This window comes from Amyelois transitella, chromosome 17 (genome assembly GCF_032362555.1).
Source record: "Amyelois transitella isolate CPQ chromosome 17, ilAmyTran1.1, whole genome shotgun sequence".
Taxonomy (NCBI): Eukaryota; Metazoa; Arthropoda; class Insecta; order Lepidoptera; family Pyralidae; genus Amyelois; species Amyelois transitella.
The window spans coordinates 8,935,873-8,958,551 of NC_083520.1; the positions used below are offsets into that span (position 1 = coordinate 8,935,873).

The 22,679-nt window shown below is 35.0% G+C and overlaps 1 protein-coding gene across 1 annotated transcript in view; it reads left to right on the plus strand.

The window, feature by feature from the left end:
- LOC106138828 (ski oncogene) overlaps window positions 1-17,796 on the plus strand; it is a 50,441-nt gene extending 32,645 nt beyond the window's left edge. The window contains exon 2 of the mRNA XM_013340108.2: window positions 15,855-17,796. Within this exon, the coding sequence (XP_013195562.1) occupies window positions 15,855-16,355 (501 nt within the window). The 3' untranslated portion in view covers window positions 16,356-17,796. The remainder of the gene's footprint in view (window positions 1-15,854) is intronic.
- The last annotated feature ends 4,883 nt before the right edge of the window (window positions 17,797-22,679 follow it).

A 22,679-nucleotide genomic window follows, 5' to 3' on the forward strand; every position in this document is an offset into this window, starting at 1 on the left:
TTTGATACAAACTTGATTCTATGGTAAGGGGTTAAAAATTAATTTGGGAAAGTTGTATAATATCCTAACTAATGATATTAAAATAGAAGATGTTGACTGTTCAAGTAAGTACAGAAGAAAATGTCGTAAAGTCAGATTCTGAGTTGGAATAAATAGGAAAGAGAACGAAATATATGATCTGCGAAAAACGCTATAATGAGAGATAACTATGTAGATTAAATACATACTTATGAAGATGGCAATCTATTCAAGATTTCCGCGCTTTAAAAGTCTTACAAAGCCTCTATCCAGGAGGGGAGAAGTATATAAAACTAGGGTATTGTACATAAGGGATCTAAGTACTAGAGCTTTAGAAACGCGATACCAAAAGGACGAGAAAACAAAAGTACTAAAGGAAAAAATAAAAGTGTGTCAAGTTGTTCCATTCTTTTGTTCCGCTTCGGGCGCTTTTTGAACACGGATTTTTCGTCAATAGCCCTGAAAGTACGGAGGGCGTGCTTAATCTTACTTACATTTTAAGGCTCAGAATGTCAGAATGAAGGGCGGAGGCTTGTTTCTGTCCTTATCTGTTCGAATGATGCTTCGAGGCATGAAGAGTGTTTATTACCTTTCTTGTTATTTTAAAACATTGAAAGGACCCACCGGAAAGCAATATTTCAAACAAAATTTAATGACTACATTGAATATTCTTTCTTCAATAAGTACGTACCTACGTAGTAAAATTAAATCACGCCTTTTTCCCGGAGAGGTAGGCAGAGACTACACCTTTTCGTTTGCCACGATCTCTGCATACCTCTTTCGTTTCGGGTACTCTTGACCGGAACTTTTGCCAGGATGTCGTTAATTTGATCAAGGTACGTCTCGGCCTTCCCACTCTTACATTTCTATCCACACTCTTCTTGTATTTACATATGCTTCATTGATGAAAAATTTAATAACATCACTAAAATATTGAAAGAGAAAATCCTGGTCTAAAAGGTTTCTTTACACAATAGGATAATATGAAGCATAGTCAATGTTAAGTACGTTTCATTTCGTGATTTTCCAAGTTATTAAACTTATAATTATCTTTATTGGTATTTAAATTTTTAATAAACATTTGCTATATTATGCTTCGGTTGATGGCATCGCGTGCGTGCCTGAATCTTGACGAGAGGGAGTGGTGGTTCATTGAGATAGGGTTGGATCAATGAACTTGACCACGCACATGGTATAACTATTGCTCAAATCAATAATGTTTTTAATATTACTGATCTAGATGCTGAAAACAATCAAAAAAAGAGTGTCGATGAATTGATATGGAAAAATAACATCCAAGACGTATTCTCAAACGAAAAAACGTAATTCTGTAATCTATTGAACCGACATTTAAAAGCCTCTTAATGGTGTTCGTCTGTCTCCCGTATCTACAAAAAATTGCAAATTGATACTCTCTTTATGCAGTTCATGTAACGTAACTCTTTATACGCCGTTGTCTATTGAAGCTAACAATGTTAATTACAATACACACATCAGCCATTTTCTTCCCTAATGATGACAAAAGTATACCCGCTTTTCTGAAACATGGAAATTCCATTACAGTGAGGGCAGAAAATATGTTACGCGTCATGTCATTCGTACTTAGCATTGGACAGACGTATTTTTGGGATGAATACTTATAACTCTGAATTAAACAAAATTTTGTGACCTTTTGACTGATCAAAGTAAGAATAAGTTTCATTCTTCTAGTTTTCTGTTTTACGATACTAATGGTTATTAACAGGACCTTTATTATCATCATTATTAGCGATGTCTTCAGAAGTCAAAGTTAATTATTAGCTTCCTATATCTTTATTTTATATTTATGATCTATGTATTGCGATTTATTGAACACGCCTTATCCTTATGGGTAAATATTATTTGTCGAGGAGTCGATACCAAGTTCTATTATCTGTAGATTTTATACATTAATTTAGTTTGATCTACATTAATCAATCTTTACATTGATTATTATTTATTTATCTTTCTCTGCACCAACGCCAGTCTCCTGTTTGGTTTCCTTCCACCCAAAGGTTGACTGGAAGAGATTGCATTAGCGATAAGTCCGCCTTTGTACCATCTCTGTCTGTTTTGTGCTGTTTTGTATGTTTTACTCTCATGGTGCAATAAATAGATTAATCTGTCTATCTATGTATCTATCTTCATTTTCCCTTTTTTATTAGCCCGTAGCTTTATAATTCTACACAAGATTTACGACCGAGCTTAGATATTTGGCATTTTTACAAATATCAAATTCATGAGAAAATCTCAAATATGTTTATTGCCGTGAGTTTGTTCACAAATATGCAATTAGTTGGTTTCTGTGGTACAAAACTGTAATACAAGAAGCGAGGAATATCTTTATTTACTAATTAGTGGGTAATTAAATTTTATTGCAAGACAACCTGCGGTTGAAACCGTGTGTGAGAGAGAGATAGAGATAAGTGATATTCGATTTATGTTTTAAAATTTTGTCAATGTCTATTACAATTTTGGGAGCGTTTACATTGATGATTTACTAATCTTTTGCTCGAACTTTCGCAACTAATGGCATAGAATCAGAAAGTCTGCGATCGTCATTTAACTTACTTTATTTGTCAGTGGTCAGTGTTCGTTCAGCCCCATCTGGTCATGGGCACGGACCCCTGCCAGGCCGTTGCACGCTTCCAATCAATGATCGCTATATAATTGTCATCAACTCGTCAACAGCCGCGGTAGTTTTTAACACTTTCCATCGAACAGCACGGGAGTTGTAATTGGCCCCACGCTGGGTTGTTATGTACCTTTTTATAAAAAGTTCCAGATCATTAACAACTTGTTTTTCATTACCGCCATTTTTGTTTTTATAGGCTTGGGTTTTTAGGTTTGCGTTGAAGGTTTGAACAAGTTTGAGTGATAATTAACAATTTGTCAACTTTTTTGAATTGTTTAATTTTGGTTGTTGGTCATTGGTTGATTTATATTTCTTGTGTAGCTGTTATTCTTGCGTTACTGTTAAAATTTGTTAAAAAGCATCTCTTCCGGCTTTACGCCTGAAAGCAATATCTGAAAGCACACAGCACCAACACTCGAAAGATTCCAAATCAAAGCCAACGCTCTCCACGCGGTGCCGCCCTCTCGTCTCACGCGGCTATAAACATCTAGGCATACGTTCCACTGTTACTAAGCGGGTAACACTGCCAACTTAAAAATTCCAAAGTCATTCGCTAACACCACGCAACATTGACCGTTCCAAGTTCCGCGGATTATACGCACTGTTACCTATTACTATCCGACTAAATGAATAGTACAAAATGCGTCTCAGTATACTCACAACAACTTTGTTCTTTTAATCTAGCTCGGTTATCAGCTACTAGTCCGTAGCTAGCATACGTTTCGCACAATTTGCATTTTCACGCGTACCGTCAGCATACTAAATACGGTTTATTTTTAATTTTGGCCATATTTATGCAGAGCTGGCCTCGCGCCGCGCCGTGGGAATTGTGAAAGACATTACATGCAAACAACAGATGAATAGTAGACACAGTTTGTAGTTTACTACGACGAATCTTCTCGGTTTTGTTGTCCACTTTCCTAGAACATTTGTAATAAGGTATGGTGTCCTAGACATAAAAGAACTAGACTCTGTAGTATGGATTGACATTTTGTGTTTGACAATTGTGTTTTTAAATTTCATGATTAGAAATAGAGAATATATCATTACAATATAAATATAATCATGATTCTAAATCCTGAAAAACATATGATGCAGAGATACAATTTCCAAAAAATAATATTATACTTCATCGCTTCGTTACAGGTATCAAGTCTTTATAGATTACCAATCGATTTTGCGATATCATTTTATTGATTTTAATAAGACCCAGCTAATTAAACTTAAAACTAGTTGAAAGGCGATACTGAAGTTAGCATCCGCGTTTCAAATCGCCAGGAATTCCTTTCGCAGCAAGTGACTTACTCAAACCAGTTACTGTGCGGCGGCAACGCCTCTGATTGGCGGATGCAGCAGGCGCGGCCGAGCACCACTCACTTTGTAGCCATGGTAATGAGCCACTTGGTATATCAAGGAGGATTTATAGTTGATACGAATACTAACTAGCGAACGTGAAACACAACACGTCATTTTACAATATAAGTACTGATGGTAGACCCTTGAAATGGTTATTACTTACTAGCCGTCCCCGCGAATTCGTCCGCGTGGAATACTTATTTTGGGCATCATTGAAGCTGAGGGCTTCAATGATGCCCAGAAGGAATAATTTTCCCCGTTTTTTTTTTTCATATTTTCCATTATTTCTTCGCTCCTAATAGTTGCAGCGTTATGTGGAAATTCTCACAAAGTTGTACAGTTTTCTTCTTGACCTAGGTGTGCTTTCGTTAAATGAAAAGAATACATTTAAAACAACAAACAATTGACAAGAAACAATTTTAAAAACTGAAACAGATTAATGTTATTAAATGAATCCTACATATTATGACCGGGTTCTGTTGCAAAAAAGACAATTGCGGAGCGTGTAGGCGTGTCGCGCAATGTGCACTATGTGGCAAACACTGACGAACCAATGACATGTTTCCAGGTAACACATCTGCAATTCCATCTTCTGTTCCACCTATTACCGCCACAGATATTATATTCAGCTTTCTAGATGGAACAAAGCATTGAGATAGGGAAATATTTAGAAAATTAGGTTATGTTCATTGTAGAGTTTATTCCTTTTCTTTAAATTTTGCTTAAATCAAAAGAACACTTCCCGGAATATGTTTGGACATAGGCAAATAGCTACGGATTCTGGGAACCTGCTTGGAGAAAAGATGGAATAAGTCCAATATCTTCTCATCATCAGATAGCGTCCAGAATTCAGATAGTTTACAACATAAAGCAAGTAAGCTTACTAATGTTCTAGAAGGCACAGGTTGCTCTATAATTATGAAACTAGTAATCTTCGACCGTAGCGAGGAATTGGCAATTGGTAGCAAAAACAGTTTACGCCCACCATATTGCATCATGTGAAATACTAAGGACTTGCATTATCCTTATGACATAGCAAAATGTAACTTTTAAATTTAATTTCTTATTTAGACATCGACAAGACCATATTTACAACAACAACAAAGAAAACAGAAAATAGTTACGAGTATTTTGGACAAAAATAAGAATTTTAAAAACATTGAGCGTGATATACCTAAACACAACACTCGCCTCTTTTCTCACTCAATCAATAATCCGACCTTCAACGCAGACATATTTAACTAGATCATTTCAATTTTGCTAGGGGAATGAATCAGACGATCATTTTGGGAATCCTCTCAACGAAAAGACATATTTAACCGCGTTCAAAATAAAAAATGGTTTAGTTTGACATGTATGTATGTATGTTTGTCCGCATTGTTTTGAACAGATTTTGTTGCGGTTTTCAGGAAAGTGTTTATTACATTTATGAGAAGGTTTTAGGAATTTAACCTTTAATTGAAAAAAGGATGATATCAATTGGAGGCGATTATCTTTTAACAAAAGTAACTAACGAAATTTTTTTCAATTTTGCTTCGAAAATAAAAAGACAATCGTTTCGGAAATCGAAGTATAAAGATCCTTAATATATTATTTCTTGGTATACTTCTGATGTAAGTACGTGGGTCACGTATAATGTGTGACTTCAATGCCTGTGCCTTGTTGTTAAGCTAGAATAATAGTTATCTTAACAAAACATAGAAAGCGGTCGGTGACCCAAGTCAATCTGTCCTGACATTACGCCGACATGGCTCAGATAGCATCATCACAAGTACTGCAGGTTAACAAGACAATAAGGCCATGTATGGTGGAGATAATAATCTGAATGTATCAAGTCCTCCAGTCAGGCTAGGCCTACTGTCTCAGTTTTCTAATGGCTTAATTTGAGCATGTAACTGTGTGACTAAATCACGTCACACAGCTCAAAGTAAGCCATTAGGAAACTGAAACGGTACGTTGTTTTTGCAATAAGTTTATACGGTACGGGTATATTTTGTTTTGAACTGTTGTGGATGTCGCAAAACCTCATTCCTCCATCAAAATATCCTTACTTTTGTGTGTTTGTGATTTGACCGGACTTCCAAGGAAGCATATGCTAAAATTTGATTGGTATGTACCTCCCTTTAAGCTATTGAGCTATTGTTATATTTTAATAAATAAGTTTGTGATGATTTCATGAAAATAACATCTTACTGAAATGAAATGAAATTCCCGCTACATTAATGAAGATAACCATGAATATTATTATGTTTCTAACCCGCCAGCACTACCATATTTTCTAGTAAATGATATAGAATCTGTGATATTACCAGCAGCTATAATTCATAACACGCTAAAACGTGAAGTTTCTCAAAACAATTTCAGTGAAACTAGCGCATACGCAGTAAGTAATATAGGCGAATGATACAGCTAGGAATATACAATTTCAAGATACGACGCACTGATACGCTCAAATTACTCATAAATTACCTGCTCCCTTGTCCACTTTGACTGTTGCTAATCTGGCTTTTACTCAGCTACTGGTTTGAAAGGAGATACATTGATTTACTGATCACGCGGATAAATTACCGCTGTGAATGTTTCTGCTTATTCATTAAATGTTTTGTTTGAATCTTAAATCTTTTAATAACTCCGCTATTGATAGAGCGCATGAAGAGATTATGTAATATCGGAGTTGATACCATAAATAGCACAGATGTTGGATATCAAGCCGAGTTGACGTTTATAAATAACGTCTTTCCCATAATAAACTTTAACGTTGACATGATTAAAACTGGAATCTCAATATCAGAGTAATTTACAAAGACGTTGACAGGTACAAGCAAAAATTAACGATTGATAATATGCTATTAAATAAAAGTGCTCCAACTACCTATAGAGATAAAATCTACATGTTAATGCTATATTTTCCATTCCAATAAGACGCTAATAAATTTTGTATCGAAGGAGATTAAAATCATAATGATAGGCTAGCAAAATGACACTGAACCCATGTGAAAGATGTGGCATTTAAAAAACCGTAATGTTGCGTTCTTTCTCGTGGCTATAAATCGTATTATCTGTTAATATTAAGTTCGCAAAAGCAATTGTTTGTCGTTTAGCACTGAGTTCATCAACAGCGGGGTTTTCAAGAAAACCTATTTCATCACGATATTTATTTCATTCCAGTCCAGTATGAAATACAACTACACCTTCTACATGCATACATACAGTCACGTCCATATCCCTTGCGGGATAGACAGAGTCTTAAAAAGACGGATAGGCCACGTTTAGCTGTTTGGCTTAATGATACATTTAAGATCGAAATAGTGACAGGTTGCTAACCCACCCATCGCCTAAAAGAAGAATCTCAAGTCTATAAGCCTATCCCTTAGTCGCCTTTTACGACATCCATGGGATAGAGATGGAGTGATCGTATTCTTCTTTTTATGGTGCCGGGAACCACACGGCACACCTTCTACATTTGTCATAATTCCGGGGCTCCGCTCTTGTAGTTTTCTCGTCAAATTAACAACGAAACTAAGTTAGAAGTGGCTTATGTTATTGACGGTGCAGTTCGGACAAATTAGAAAGAGTAAGTAAAAACTACAAATTAGTAGTAGGTATGTTTAAATTGGAACACGTAAATATGAGAAAGTTTTGGTACAATATTTCGCAAAATGTAACTGTAACTTAATAGATTTGATTCAGAAGTTTTGGGACATTTTTGTAGGTAAAATAGTAGATAATTTCTCTACTATAACGCAATTACTCTCTGATTTTATTGCTTTATCCAATAAATGAGCCGTGTTTGTTCATAGCATTGCTATTACATGATGTAGGAATTTGCACCTAACTATAGCAAAAACTGTGTAGTAGTTAGTTAGTTGTCTGCTCTATATGGCGGTACGGCGTCGCCTTGTGAAACACTGACACTGTTTTTGTCAAACCCTTTATAAGGTTCTCAAAGGTATTCTATTAGCAGCTAGTTTTCATTTTATCATGTACATGCATATATATTTATAATAATACAGTTGGTTATGTTGAATTTATAATTTTGAGATTGCTGCACTCCTCGGTTGTCGCTTTTCAGTAAAACAGCGTAATTTAAAAGAGTTGTATTATACGTATTTAATGGTGTCAAGCTTGTTTGTTCCAAAAATCAGTTTGTGTCATTTTCTTAAAAAAAACTCATAGACAAGATTCAGATTAGATTTACAACAGGTTTAAAATACTTTTTTGTTACTTTTTCCCCGCTCATTCTTTTTTTTTTCGCGAACGCTACATAAATCCCGAATTTCAAGGAAATCCTCTATTACGTGAATACGCAAGATTGGATCAAACTATGTATGTTAAATTTCTATTATATATTTTTGCATTACACTATTTATTATGTATATTGATTTAAAAAAAAAAAAAAACTACTTTAAATTTTTTTTACTAACTTTCCTATCTTATATAAATGAAATAAGACTCACTATCTCCTTATCGGCGATGGTTAAGACACAGATTTAGATTAGATGAATAAGATGCTATTGTTCTTTCATACTTTGCTGAAAACCGTGGCAAAAACCGCATCGGGCACCGTTCCAACACTAGCTAAACGTAAATTCCATACGTAATTCATACAAGGTTGAAACTCATTGATTACCCCGGACCCATACTAGTCGTCTCCACTAAAACACCCTGTATATCAACAACCCACTTTCAACCTTATGCCTTGATAATAAGCTCTTAAGTTTCAAAGCAGGTTTGTATGCTTTAGATGCATTGAAAATTAGCATTCTTGGCATGCGTTGTAGGGCTGACTTTTCCTTAACGTAGTACTGCCTGACCTTGGTCTGGGGGGTGATCCGGGGTGCGTCTGGTCTTCCCCCCACGGGCGATGCGTCGTCTGCTTGCGTAATAGATATTTTTACTTGTAGCCAAGCTGTTTTGCCGCGTCGGCATGACGGCCGAGAAAATGCGATGAAAATTGTGAAAAATTACTGTATTTTTGTCAAAATGTCGACGCGGTGTTAGCAGAGTATGTTTGCTTCGTCAACTTTTGAAGTGAATTCAGAACATTATTTTTAATTAAGTGGATTCTCTTAGATTCAAAAGGAAAGTGCCGTTTGTTGTTTAAAGTAGTATCACGTCTTTATCCCTTCCCTTATTTCCTGGTAGACAGAGCCAAGCCACAAGTCTCGAATCGAAAGCCAAATTAAGCTTGATGCCTTAATGATGGAATTAAGCTTCAGAAACATTGCCATATTATAAAGACCATCTCATTCATTGCCTAAAAGAATCTCAAGTTTATTAGCTTTTCTCTCGATTGACTTAAATACAAACAGAAAAGGCTGGTAGAAGCAGCGACAAGCCCTCGCCTAAATACTTCCTGCTGTAGTAGTTAATACCCTTCAAGCAATGTTTTCATAGACTAATTAGACTTGCACTAGGTATGTTCTTGATTTTAAGCTTACACTAAACTCTAAATGAATGTGCTGAGTGTGATTGCTGTGAAATCAATTGCACTTTGGAGAGCCAATAATAGGGTTAGGAATTGGTATATGGATGAGAAAACAGTCAGAACACAAAAACAATAGAATTGTAACGAATAACATATAATAATTCCGATTTCTATATAGACATAACACCCTGTGCCTAGACGCCTTGCAACCCTTATCCCCTTATCATGTTTTGTGACGTCATACAATGATAAACAGAGGACACTGGATTTCGCCATAGATAAGCTATTTGATAAGGTGCCTGTGACTTCGCACGCATTATACATATATATGTATAGACATCGGTCAGTTACTATTTTATAATATAAATAATATAATATAATTCATAACACCGATGTCTGTACTTGAAATATATTAGCGAATAATCGATATGGTGGATTTATCTAAGACGAACAGAAGCCAAAAAAGTAATATTTGTCTGTATGTTCACGCGAAAACCATGGCTCCCATTTCAATGAGGTTTTCTCAGATATATTTGGCTTGGTCTACAAAAAGTTCTTCCCCCCACCTGTCTAAATGATCAATACAGGAGGTTGAGATTTTAATATATAGATATCAGTGAACGAACTCGTGGGCAACAGCTTGTTTTGAATAATAAAACGAGGAAACAAACAAATTACGATAATAAAGATCAAAGTCCGTTGGGTAGTTTAATTAGAATGGAATAAACAGACATGACAAAATCATTTTAATTTAGTGACCCAAATAGTTTCAAGAGAAAAAAAAAAGATATACATAAATGATGATTACATAATATCTTGGTATCTTAACAAATAAAATTATAAGTAAGTAGTTATTTAATCATTTTATGGACTGTTATATTTTTTGTGTAATCTTACTTTAGATAAATGTTTTTACCTCAGAATAACAATATTGCGTTTACAAGCTTTTGCAAAAATCTTTGTAATATCTAGGTGAGTTTCCATATAGAGTTCTCTCATATTACGCCGTCTAATTAGTATTTTTATATATTATGTGATTAATTATGTAGTAAGTAAGTAAATGCTTTATTGTTCATTAGAGGAGTACATTACAAATATACAACAGTAGTACAAGTACAAAGGCGGGCTTATTCCTAAGTGCATTTTAGATTTATATGGAACAAGTTCAGTCAGTTTTCCAACTAATTCCTACAAATCTTACTCATATTAAAAATTCAGCAAATTCCGGTATTTATAGTCGTACTTATTATGTTTTTTATACGTTATATTCTAACCCTATACTAAATTTCATCAAAATCCATCGAGTAGATTTTACGTTGATTTAGATTTTACGGCGATGGGCTAGCAACCTGTCACTATTTAAATATCAATTCTATCTTAAAGCTAAATAGCTGAACGTGGCCTATAAGTCTTTTCAAGATTGTTGGTTCTGTCTACGCCGCAAGGGATATAGACGTGATTAAATTTATGTATGTATGTTGTAGATTTTACGTATAATAGTTGCACACACAGGCACACATACTTACAAATTGTCGTATTTGTAGGATTTTAAACCAAACATCATGAACATTCATAGCGATGCGATACTTAGCATATTTTCAATTTTAATGTTATTAATATTCTGTTTTAAACTGTCATTTTTCAAATTGACAATGCACGACTCGGAGCGAGTGACGCGAATAGAGAATCGGTAAGCGTCGTCATTTTAGAATTATTTGTATTCAAACAAACGCACCCGGTCGTGAATTACAATAACTAATGCATCTTTTCATTTATTCATTATTGACGTTACCTTATAAATTTATATAGGTACTTAGATAGGTTGAATTTATGAATATTTGACCAAGAACGAGCCATTTCATGGTAAAAATAAACCGCTTTTTTTATTTTAACCTTTTTTCTCTCACCTTTGCGTGTTTTTATAGTAAAGGTCATACATATACATATTTATTGTTATATCCCTTGCGGGGTAAACAGAGCCAACAGCTTCGAAAAGACTGGGCCACGTTCTGTTTTCTGGCTTTATGATAAAATTGAAATTCAAATAGTGACAGGTTGCTAGCCCATCGCCTAAAAGAAGAATCCCAAGTTTGTAAGCCTATCCCTTAGTCGCGATAGATAGCGCGCGTTTTGCGACATCCATGGGAAAGAGATGGAGAGGTCCTATTCCTTTTCTTATTGGTGCTGGGAAGCACACGGCTCATTATTATTTCATAAATAATAAATATAAATATATACGGGACAAATTACACAGATTGAGATAGCCTCGAAGTAAGTTCGAAACTTGTGTTACGAGATACTAACTCAACGATACTATATTTTATAATAAATACGTATATAGATAAACATCCAAGACCCAGGCCAATCAGAGAAAGTTCGTTTCTCATCATGCCCTGGCCGGGATTCGAACCCGGGACCTCCGGTGACACAGACAAGCGCACTTCCGTTGCGCAACAGAGGCCGTCAAATTTAATAATTAGAATACTACGGTTAAAAATGTAACAATTATAATACTAATTAAAGCGTTCTCAAAATGACGCAGTGGAATTCCCGCCAAAACTCTAGAATTTCTTTCATGCTGTCAAAATAAATAAACATACATTGACGACTGACAGGCGGGGCTGTCGAATGCGTGTGTAACACCCACGCGGGTTTTCTTCGAGATAACAAGATTATCAATCCCCATTACAATGTTTGTATGTCGAGTGGAATCGGCTATATATAGTTGAGACTTTATAAGAAAGCACATCGAATATATTCCTTAGGTATACAGGAATAATAAGATTGTAGCATTGGTATTTGTCTTTTGGTTCATTCTCTATAATTTTAAACCATTTTGTGTACTCCGCCATTTCAAGTACAAGTCAACAAATATTGTGGAGAAATTATGTGATGCGCAAAAAGCAAAAATACTTGTTACTTTATCTGTACTTAAATAAGAAGCACAAGTTGTCTAGCAATTATAATAACCTAGTTAGTTTCAAATGAAAAATGACTTATTCAATTCAATTCATTTATTGTATATCATTTTGTACGTTTCAGTTCTAATAATGGGTACAACATGAACCCCGTAGGGTAAAGCAACATTAATATTGGAAAGGCAAGCTGTTTTGTCTGACTAAGTTTTGACTGCCGACCAACTTACAGATGCAGGAGATCTACGCTACCGATTGTACTTACATTCAACATACAATTACCATGTTCTCCAAAAAATTTGCATGTTTTGAATCAAAACTTGCGCACGCACCGTGCGAGGCGAGAATCGGCGCGTGCCGCAGAAAAACAGTTGGTAAATTACGGGCAAGTAGGCCGAGACATCGCGCCCACGCGGCCAGCCGCCGTGACCCCCGGCAGCCCATTGACCCGCCTTCACCAAGCCCTACACTTTGGCGTTTTAGGGCTTGGCCACACGCGATTGTTCTAAAAGTCTTTTCGAAGAGCAAAGTATTCTATGATATCGTTGAAGAGTGGGATGCAAAAACAGCGAGAATACTATTATTGCTTATTTCTTGCTCTGACATATGAGAGAGCAGAGACAGCATATTATTGTTTGTTTTTTGATATTGCTTCACTTGAGGCAAGAAGACCTTATAAGTAATGTCTTTTTTCAGGTCTTCTGGCTAGAAAATGACTACTTTTTCTGCTTAGAGATAATCAAAATGTCGCATTACAAATACCGTAAATCAAATCTAGTCGATCCCGGTTTTGGCACCATCCAAATAAATAAAGGTACGTTACGAACTCGTTTCATACCTGTAATTTTTTTAAATAGTATTTATTGCAACGGGACAGTTTAAAATCAGTGGTATCTGAATAATTATTTAAAGACATAAGGTACCTATAAAGAAGAAAACACCTTCTCAAACTCTACTACTATTAATAATTCAGTGCCTCCATGTGTTCTGGCACTATCCCCTACCAGGGGACCAAGGGAGCTCTCGCTAAACTGGTCGGCAGTCGACAACACACGTTCAGATGAGTATCGTCGGGACCCCCGCCGCTCTCATTACCAACATTGTTTGGAGGCAGTGTTTTTGATCACGGTGGCGCCATTTTCGCAGACGACAGCAACTCTCTCCATAGACGCCGAGATAGTTAGAGTTTTGTTTGTTTGTGGTAGAGCGCGCTACTATGTGAAACGTAACGTGTGTTGCAATGCCTTTTTCTAGACATAAACAGAGCAGTCTTTGCTCACTTTTTTTTTTTTACTTTGGCATGATTATGATTATTTTGTCTTAATATAAATAAATATACATAAATATAAATATTATCTTACCGTTTGATATAGGTAAACAAATTCGTATGAACATTTTAACGTTAAGCCATACAGCTGTATGTGCCCTTCCAATCTTTGCAAAACGCTTTGTCTACTCCACAAGGGATATTGACGTGTGTAAATTGTATTCTACGAATATTCGCACTCTCATTCAATTTCTTATCATGTTATGCTCTCAACCGGAATAAACACTTTAATTATAAATATTCCATCCACCCACTGACTACAAATATAAGACTACGCGTTCTACGAATAATCGTCACTCTACACCCAAACAAGTAATAGAAACAGTTGATTAGGTACGCGATAGGTGGATTTGTCGAAGTTGGTTTTGTTATACAAAATCGGTAGGAAAGTGGTGATAGAACTGAGTAAAATTGGCAGCATGTAATTTCCATACCCACAGGCTAGTGGGCGGTATTTGCCTTAGTTACTTTTGTTTGATGTTATTTCTTAGTGAGTGGGAATAGGCGAGTGGTTGCTTTGTTTAGGTTTATGGTAGATAGCGCCTGGGACTCTTCATTTAATTATAAATAATCTAATTTATAAACTTTCGGAGCCATGTATGCAGGCTCTGAGATGTCTACATCGGCCATTAGATAACGCATTGTACGCTGTAAAATTCTATGTTCTCTAATAAGAACGCTTAACATGCTGAGATGAGGCTGTTTGCCGTGTGGTTCCCGGCACCAATACATGAGAGGCGACAAAGGGATTGGCTCATAAACTTGGGATTATTTTAGGCGATGGGCTAGCAAATAGCAAAAGCAAAATATTTGAATCTCAATTCTATCATTAAGCCGAACAGCTGACCGTGGCCTTTCAGTCCTTTTAATACTGTTGGCTCTGTCTACCCCGCAAGGGGCATAGATGTGATGATATGTATGTATGTATGAGGCTGCTTTAGCAGCGCCAGTAAGATATTTTCCTAAATTTCGTTGCACTAATACATCTTGAATTCATTATGAAGCAACTGTTGTCTTCCTTCGTCCAGGGTTTCATACAAACGGGTCAAACGCCAAAAAGATGTTATGAATTGGGTGAAGTCGTGAATTTCACATAACACGTCTCTTTCCTTACCACTGTAGGCCCACGGGAATACACCATAGCCAGTAATAAGTTACAAGGATAATGTTAGACGCACGTACCTAGCGGGTGGCGGGCGTCGTCTAAGGGTCGTCTGCGGGCCGCGACCTACATCCCCCACATTGGCACCCCCCACCCCCGGTCAGGCCACGATGACGTGAGAGTCTACCCCCCACCCCTCGCACCTGGGTTACGTAAGAGATTTTCGCGTTTAGCCTTAATGAGAGATGGAAGTCTTTGTTTATAAAAGACTAGTTACTACTGATTACTTTAAGAAGATATTTTTGGACATCGTCGTATATAGTCGGTCAGCGCCAACCATCTTCTGCAAATAATCTCTCGATAAACCAGGCATTCTCAAACTATTTTAGTCCAGAGCATTACCAAATTCAGTAATAACATTTTCCTAAATAACGCAAGGTTCTTCAGAAAACTCTTTTTAGAATCCTTCCTATAGAAAATGCCAGGGGAACGAGCGAAATTCATTTTATATTCCTCTTCTCCGTACGGAATACATCTTTTCATTTGTGACGATCTCTCATACTTATTTCCCTTCATCCACATACATATGTTCGTCCGCTTTGCGTGCTCTTTATATGATCTTTTGTTTATATATGTATGTAAGTGCGCAGATTGCATTTAATATACAGCGCTCCAAGTTTCCGCATTCATCCACACCAATCCGATTGATAAGCCGAGATATTTTGACGACAGAGGTCGGATGGGTCACAACTGATTATCAGCCGACGCTAATTGTGCAAAAACAAGGCTTATATTGACCAGGGGAAGATTCCCCAGTAATCAACGTGCTGATCAAAATAACAAATAGAAAGCTTCATATTAATACCTATTTGAAATGCTAAAGAAACTTATATTTACTTTTGGTTGGCTAAAGTCTAAGCGCAGACAAATGTTCCTTTCTAACAAATACCCTGTGAGATAGACGTGGGTTCAATCTAATTTTAGAGCTTTCAATAACAAAATAAAATGAACTGATTTGTTAACGTTACTAAGCAAACCTTGTTTCTCAATTCCAGGTGGTAGAAACAGTGGTCTGCAAGCCGGAGCCAGCGGAATCTCCGCCGAAGAAGGCGCGCGGAGAGGATTTCAGCTACGCGCTCTACCTAGACCCTTACGCACAGCTCCAGTACCAGGCCCTATCAGCCTTCCGACCCTGGGGAAAAAGAGAACCGGTCCTGCAAAACCCTGAAAGGGTGGTCCGTGTGGCGCACTGCGCTAGGTTCCAACGGGACTTCCAGCCAAACGTAGCTCTCAAACCCTTAACACCGCCCGTAGATGATGTGACATCGTCTACATCCCCTCCACCCATAGAACCCGAGTTAACCGCAAGGTTGCTGGACGCAGAAGCAAGGTTAGCGGAACGGGCGCGAAGGCTGGACGAAAGGGAAGCAGAGTTAGCTCGCCGAGAAGCCATACTCAACGAGAGAGAAGCAGCTATAGCGAGGAGGGAGAGAGAAGAAAAGGGCCCCGAACCCAGCGCGTCACCGCCGAAACAGAAGGCTGAACCGCCGTGTTGACCGACGACAGTTATAAAGAGGGTGTTCAAGTGATTTGCGAACGCTCAGTGACTTTGCGTCTCACAGTACAAAACATTCGGTCCCGTTCAGAAACGCGGCTAATCACAGAGCACTCAAGTCGCGGCGACGTGAGCGACTTCGCTGCTCTGTGCCTGTAAATATATTCCCAATTTAATTTCCTCTCCATTTTGGAAACCACTGATGTATATGAAAAACGTGCTCTTACAATGAGAGTGGAGGGCATCACAAGTTTATTAATATCAGTTTTACAAACGGACCGTGGCTTGACGTTTAACGAGTGTACATAATCATATCAAGTACAGTTTTACGATATTGTTACATTATATACAGTTTTCTTGTAATATCTTCAACGTGTGCCATGCTGTAGGTATCTGTTACCTTTCATCAAACCTCAGTCTGCTCTTTCAATAATTAACGAAATACTCACATTATTATAGTGAAATAGTAATAAATAAACCATAAGCATAATTTATACAGGGTTATTTTTAAGGTATTTTGTTTTTCAGTACGTACATTAGTTTTCATTTAAGTTCTTCCATATTATGTTGAAATAGTATATTTTAACCCAGAAGTACACAGTAACAGTCTTGTAATAATAGTATATTTTTTAAAATAAATAACTCTGTATAAACCTCAGCAATACCAAATAATGCAGTATATACTTAGTTTTGCATCGTCATACCTCCATTTTATTTCAAATGTTTAGAAAACTGATTCTTGGTAATTTTCCTTACGGAGGCACGTGTATTGATCCATTTTAATTTAGTTCTCCCTGATCGGGCTGTGGGATTAATCATAAAATTAATTAATTAATACATTATCTAAATTAACATCTTTTTATTATTAAACCGACTTTAAAAGGGTTTTCAATTCGTCGGAATTTTTGTTTTCTTTTTAAGACCGTGGTCAATACCATATTTTTTTACATTTTTGTGGTCAGCGCAAAATGAAAACGCGCGAAGTTTAAATGTTTTCTTTTCAGGTATTGTCTATACTTTAAGAACAGTACCACAGATATTATTTAGATACTTGTGGCTTATTATGTTTACTTCTAGTCTACAGCTCGATTAGTGCCAATACTTTTATATTTAACGGTGATAAATTACATAAGTTAGTCCAGAAGGTCAAATTAAAAAAAAAATAAGGGGAACATCCCGCATTCTACCTCATTGTAATTATATTAAAAAAGAAATATTTGGCTAAATAAGTGTTTTAAACTTAAGCTGATTATAATTTGAGACTTTGATTTCGAGTCTGAACTTTGGAGCAATAATAATGGAAAGTGAATATTATCACTGCCAGAACGTTGTTATCAATTTATTATTTAAATAAATACATACCGGTAGCTATAATTGATAACAGTAATGAAAAAAAAAAAAAACAAACAGTTAAACATAGATCGCATTTCTGTGTTGCAACATTGTGAATAAATGGCAACAATAAGTAAAATTAATCAGTCTGTAATATGCTAATATTCTGCTGCCAAATTAACATAGATACTTACATATTTAATTTGCATTTCATCATTTAAATTACGTATAAAAAAAATTCTAACAGCACATGCGACGAAATTCTGTAGTCGCGATTTTCTTAAAGTTTCTTAAACAATTAGCTAAGTTAACTCTATTCCTTCCGTTTATTAATGAAACGTATGATGTTGTATTTTTTATTATGTCTTTAATTCTTTAAAAAAAACATCTTTGGAATTAAACTGCAGTTATGTCTTTTTTATTTTGTATACTGATCTTATGTTCATCAATAAAATACCTTGATTAGAAAAAGTTTACTTAGCCAATTGTTTATTGAAATTACGGTTTCAACGTTGAATTACAGCTTTGAACCGAGTTAGACTTTAAAATTTTTGACGTGTGAGCCCACAATAGTAAAATGAATATTTCTAAAAATCATCTTAGCTCCAATAGTTGTAATAAGAGAATAACATACAGTTCAGGGCCAATTTTTGTTAATTACGTTATATATTTTGTACCCTATTTAATGGATTGTAGACATGAAAATGCTTTTGATAATCAAGTATAAGAGACAGCTGTAATTTTGGTAACTTTTGCCAAGAAGGCTGATTCAGCATTCAGCGGCTACTGAGTATCTTTTTTTTTCTCTTTTTATAGCTGAGGTTTATCAAAGAGATAGAAAGAGTGGGCAGATATGCATTATCAACGCAACTCTCTTTTTCTTGATTGGTGTTGATATGTCGTCATAGTGAATGTTGAATCGGCCTTCTTATGAATAGTAACGAAATGTAAGGCAATCGTTTCTTATATTCTGCCAGTAGTGTGCATTTTCTTTAGTGCATTAATCTATGACTGAAGTTTGTGTCTATGTAAAGTAAAAAATGCGTTGTGTAATTAAATATCGTGATAAATGTTTGACGATCAAGGGGAACTCTTCATAGTGTAAATAACGTCTTACATAGTTCGACGTAAATGTATTAAAAAAATCCTTTTCACAAAAAAGGAGCACTTCATGATCACTATGTCGTCCGCGTCTGTAAAAAAAAATCACTTTATTTGTTTTCTAGGATCGAAATTTGATCGAAAAAGAATAATTGGTTTTTAGAAAAAAATGATAAAGAACATCACAAAGCTTGCGGATACTGCAATGCTATTTTTCACGAATTCTAAGCTCTCAAACGAGCTATTGTTTAGCGCAATAAAATTGTGAATTTCAAGTGGAATTAAATTTCACTGTACGACTGTTTTAAACTTTGGCAAAGCTCAAAATGTAGAATAAAAACTCTCAATCATGCTTTGTTTTTTTTTTTCGAGAGACTTCTAAGTACGTAGTTGTTATAAAATAAGATTTCGGACTTAGGTTAGATATCTCTAGTCAGAGACTTTTTGGGAAGTAAATTACCATTTACTTTAATATATATTATATGAATAGGTACATACTATAAGCGAGTGTAATAAAGATAACTTATTGTTTAAATATTGAAAAAGTAGTGTAGGTTTATTAGAATTGAATGTAATGTGTCTTTATATATTTGTGTTTTATGTTAAGTACATATATATATATTATAATTCTGAAACTTTTCTGTCCGTACGCCGTTGTTGAATACGTATTTTGGTGCTATGATGTTTTGGCTTGGCTAACTTAACGTTTAATTTTATTATGTAATATATTATTGTCATTTAGTAAGTATTTTTGGCGATGTTTCGGTTTTCTGTTTTATTGGTTATAAGAAAACTTTTCAAAGTTTTTGTACATCTATTATTTTAAGATACAGCTGTGCATTTGGTTACAAACCCTCTAGCGTTATTCATTATTGTGGACCAGACATAAGTTATCTTCCCTCTCTCATTTAATTTAAGGTTAACCAAAAAGTTAGAGAGAGAGAGAGAGGAAATATTTCTTGTCAAGGTTTTTGAATAGCAACCAAAAGTGCAATTGCCTCTTATTTTATATGATTTGCAAAGTGCAATGGCTTAGCCGTTAGTAAAAATAACGCTTTCGAATAGGTTAATTTTTATATTTGTATCGATAGAAAAGTTTCAATGATACATCACTTCTCACTGTCTTGGTAAAAAAATAAATGGTGCTAAATAAAAATCTATTTAATTAAAATTGCGTTTCTTTTCCATTTAACACACACATTTTGACAACATCTTGGAAAGTTTTGCGTGTGGAAAGACAGTGAGCGGGTGATATTGTTTACGGTGCGAATTAGTCAGGCTGTAAAATTTTATAGATACCTTCTTGTAAAACACGCAATGGAACTTGGTCTCTTGTTAAATTATTGCCATAAATTGATTAAATATCATTAATACGCATCACAACTTTGACATAACTGGGACAGTTTTACAATCTCATCTAATTGTGTTAACATAAAAATTACAAATGCAATAGTTTTACAATATTAACATACAATTAATAGGTAATGCATTTAGGCGTGTCCTTATTATGGCAAAGTTATGATGGACAGAAAAAAATAACAGATCTTCAAACTTTTGCGTTGCATTATATTGTAAGCATAGGTTTTAACGCGTAAATACCTTTTTTTTTTGTCGACATTTCGGCGCCTTGGTCACGTTCAGTCTTTTAATTTGGATAAATTTTCTAAAACGTAGTTTCGCTTTTATTTTCGAAATATAACTAAGTACGGATGCAGTAGATTTTTTCCAAAGTAGAGACAACACAATCTAGTGTTATACTTAATCATAATCTAGTCTTATAATTGGTATTTTTGCTGTAAAATTTTAAAAAAGAATACTGTTATTTATGCAGAAAATTATTATGACTAGATAAGTAGGTATACATAATATCTCTAATTTGGCAAATTACATTTATAAGTTCATCGAAGGCCGATGCATTAGTAAAGTTCTTCATAAAAGCGATACTACAATGCGCAAAGTATTATTTTCTAACCGTTTGCTAGACATTCTTTTTCGCGCGTTAAAACCTTTGCTGCCTATTAACAATATTGATAGTTTTTAATGGAGACAGGTTTGCAGTAAGCGTGGTCAGTGATTCGCCAGGGTGTAGCATACTCCTGTGATCTCAATGTATGATTGTTAAATAAACAAATCCGTTTCTAAAATGGTGTTGTGATGGTCGCAAATCATAGTTGTTATTTCTTGTAAATGGCTCCTGCCATAACAAGATTTCCCTTTGGCGCCGTTTTCTATGACGTCACAATCGCTGAGAAAAAAGGACATTTGATAAATAAAAAATATTTAAGAAGCACTGGTATTTTCAACGCCTGTAAATAAAAATATAAAGGAAAAATATATATATACAAATTAAGCACAAATAATAATGTAGGGTTGATTTAGTTAAAAACAATATTTCTTAATAAACATGATCGCAAAATTTTACATTCGATTTGAAAGTCAAAAACAATCTGAAGTGTTTTCATCGTTTAACTTTAATCGTTATATAAATAAAACAATTAGGTACATTATATTTAAAAATTATTATTTTATTATGAAATACTTATTTGAGCTTAACTGCATCAACCCTTAAATGTTTGTGCTGTGTTAGTAATGAAATTTGAATCGGGCTATTCGTGAAATTTGATTCATAAATTTTGACAAATTGAAAATCTTCCTTGTAATATAAAATTTATATTACTTATAAAACAGTGCCAATTCGTATATGGTGTTGCGTTAAACAGTGCGTTTCTTACTTCAAATTACTAATGCCTACTGCCTGGTCAATGAAGGGAAAATTCAGAGGGTGAAATATTTATTTTAATGTTTTTTTTTTTTCAACTGTATTTAGAACCGACTTGAAAAAGAATGAGATTATCATTACATTGTGTCTTCAATATACTTACTGTTATGTACACAAAATATATTCTTATTCATTTATGTACGTAAGTCTGAGTGCTCCCGCATCGATGTTCTGATGTTTAGGGAAAACATCTGAAGGAATCTGTGTACACAAGATCCAAAATTGGTTAGGGCAGGGAAGTGAGAATAGTTTCCGCAGTACTAGTGACTTTCTCAATGGAACATACCATTTTAAAAGGTAACTGCATTTTTTAAAGATTCGTTAATGAAATGGACTTATCTCTTTGTCTATTCATTATCATGCAAAATTTTGGTAGAAAGGTAATGCTTTGTGCCAACAATAACTTTGAAAGCGAGGGATAAGGCAGTGGGTATTAGAAATTGAATGAAAAAATACTTATAATTAAACTGTAAAAGCTACTGGACTAGGCAGACAGATTTATGATTGTTTTGTTAATCGGATTTTGGGCTAATTTCCGGTCAGGTTATTATTATATACTTATTATTTACCAATATTATATCCGGCCTTTTGAAAGGACCATATTAAGGGTTCTCAGCTTAAGCCAATTGTAGATTGTAAAATATTGCTATTAGCATGAAGTCCGCCTATTGTACTTTACAAATTGTAGATAAATGTTGCAATAAAGAATAAATAAATAAAAGGGAATGGATAAAAAAAAACTTTTAAAATTACCACCATGTAACTGATTAATATGTTCCTTGCAATTTATTGTTTAAAATTTGGTAAAAACATTGTCAACTTTCAATACGTAGGTATATAATTTTTTAAATGTGATCCTTTCAAAAGCACCGGTTTACTGTCAAGCACTTGAAGTGTTTGATTTAAATAATTACTTATTCCTTAATACATTTGGTTGTTTTTTTTTAAATTGCTCTGCATAGCTTTTTACTTTGACCCAAAAAAATAAATAAAAAATGTAATGTTACCAACATTTTAATAGGTATAAAGAAAAAATACAACTTTTAAATTTGCATCATCGAATTGGCCAGATTAAAAAGCAAAATCGTTGTGACGTATTTATGTTTATTTCTC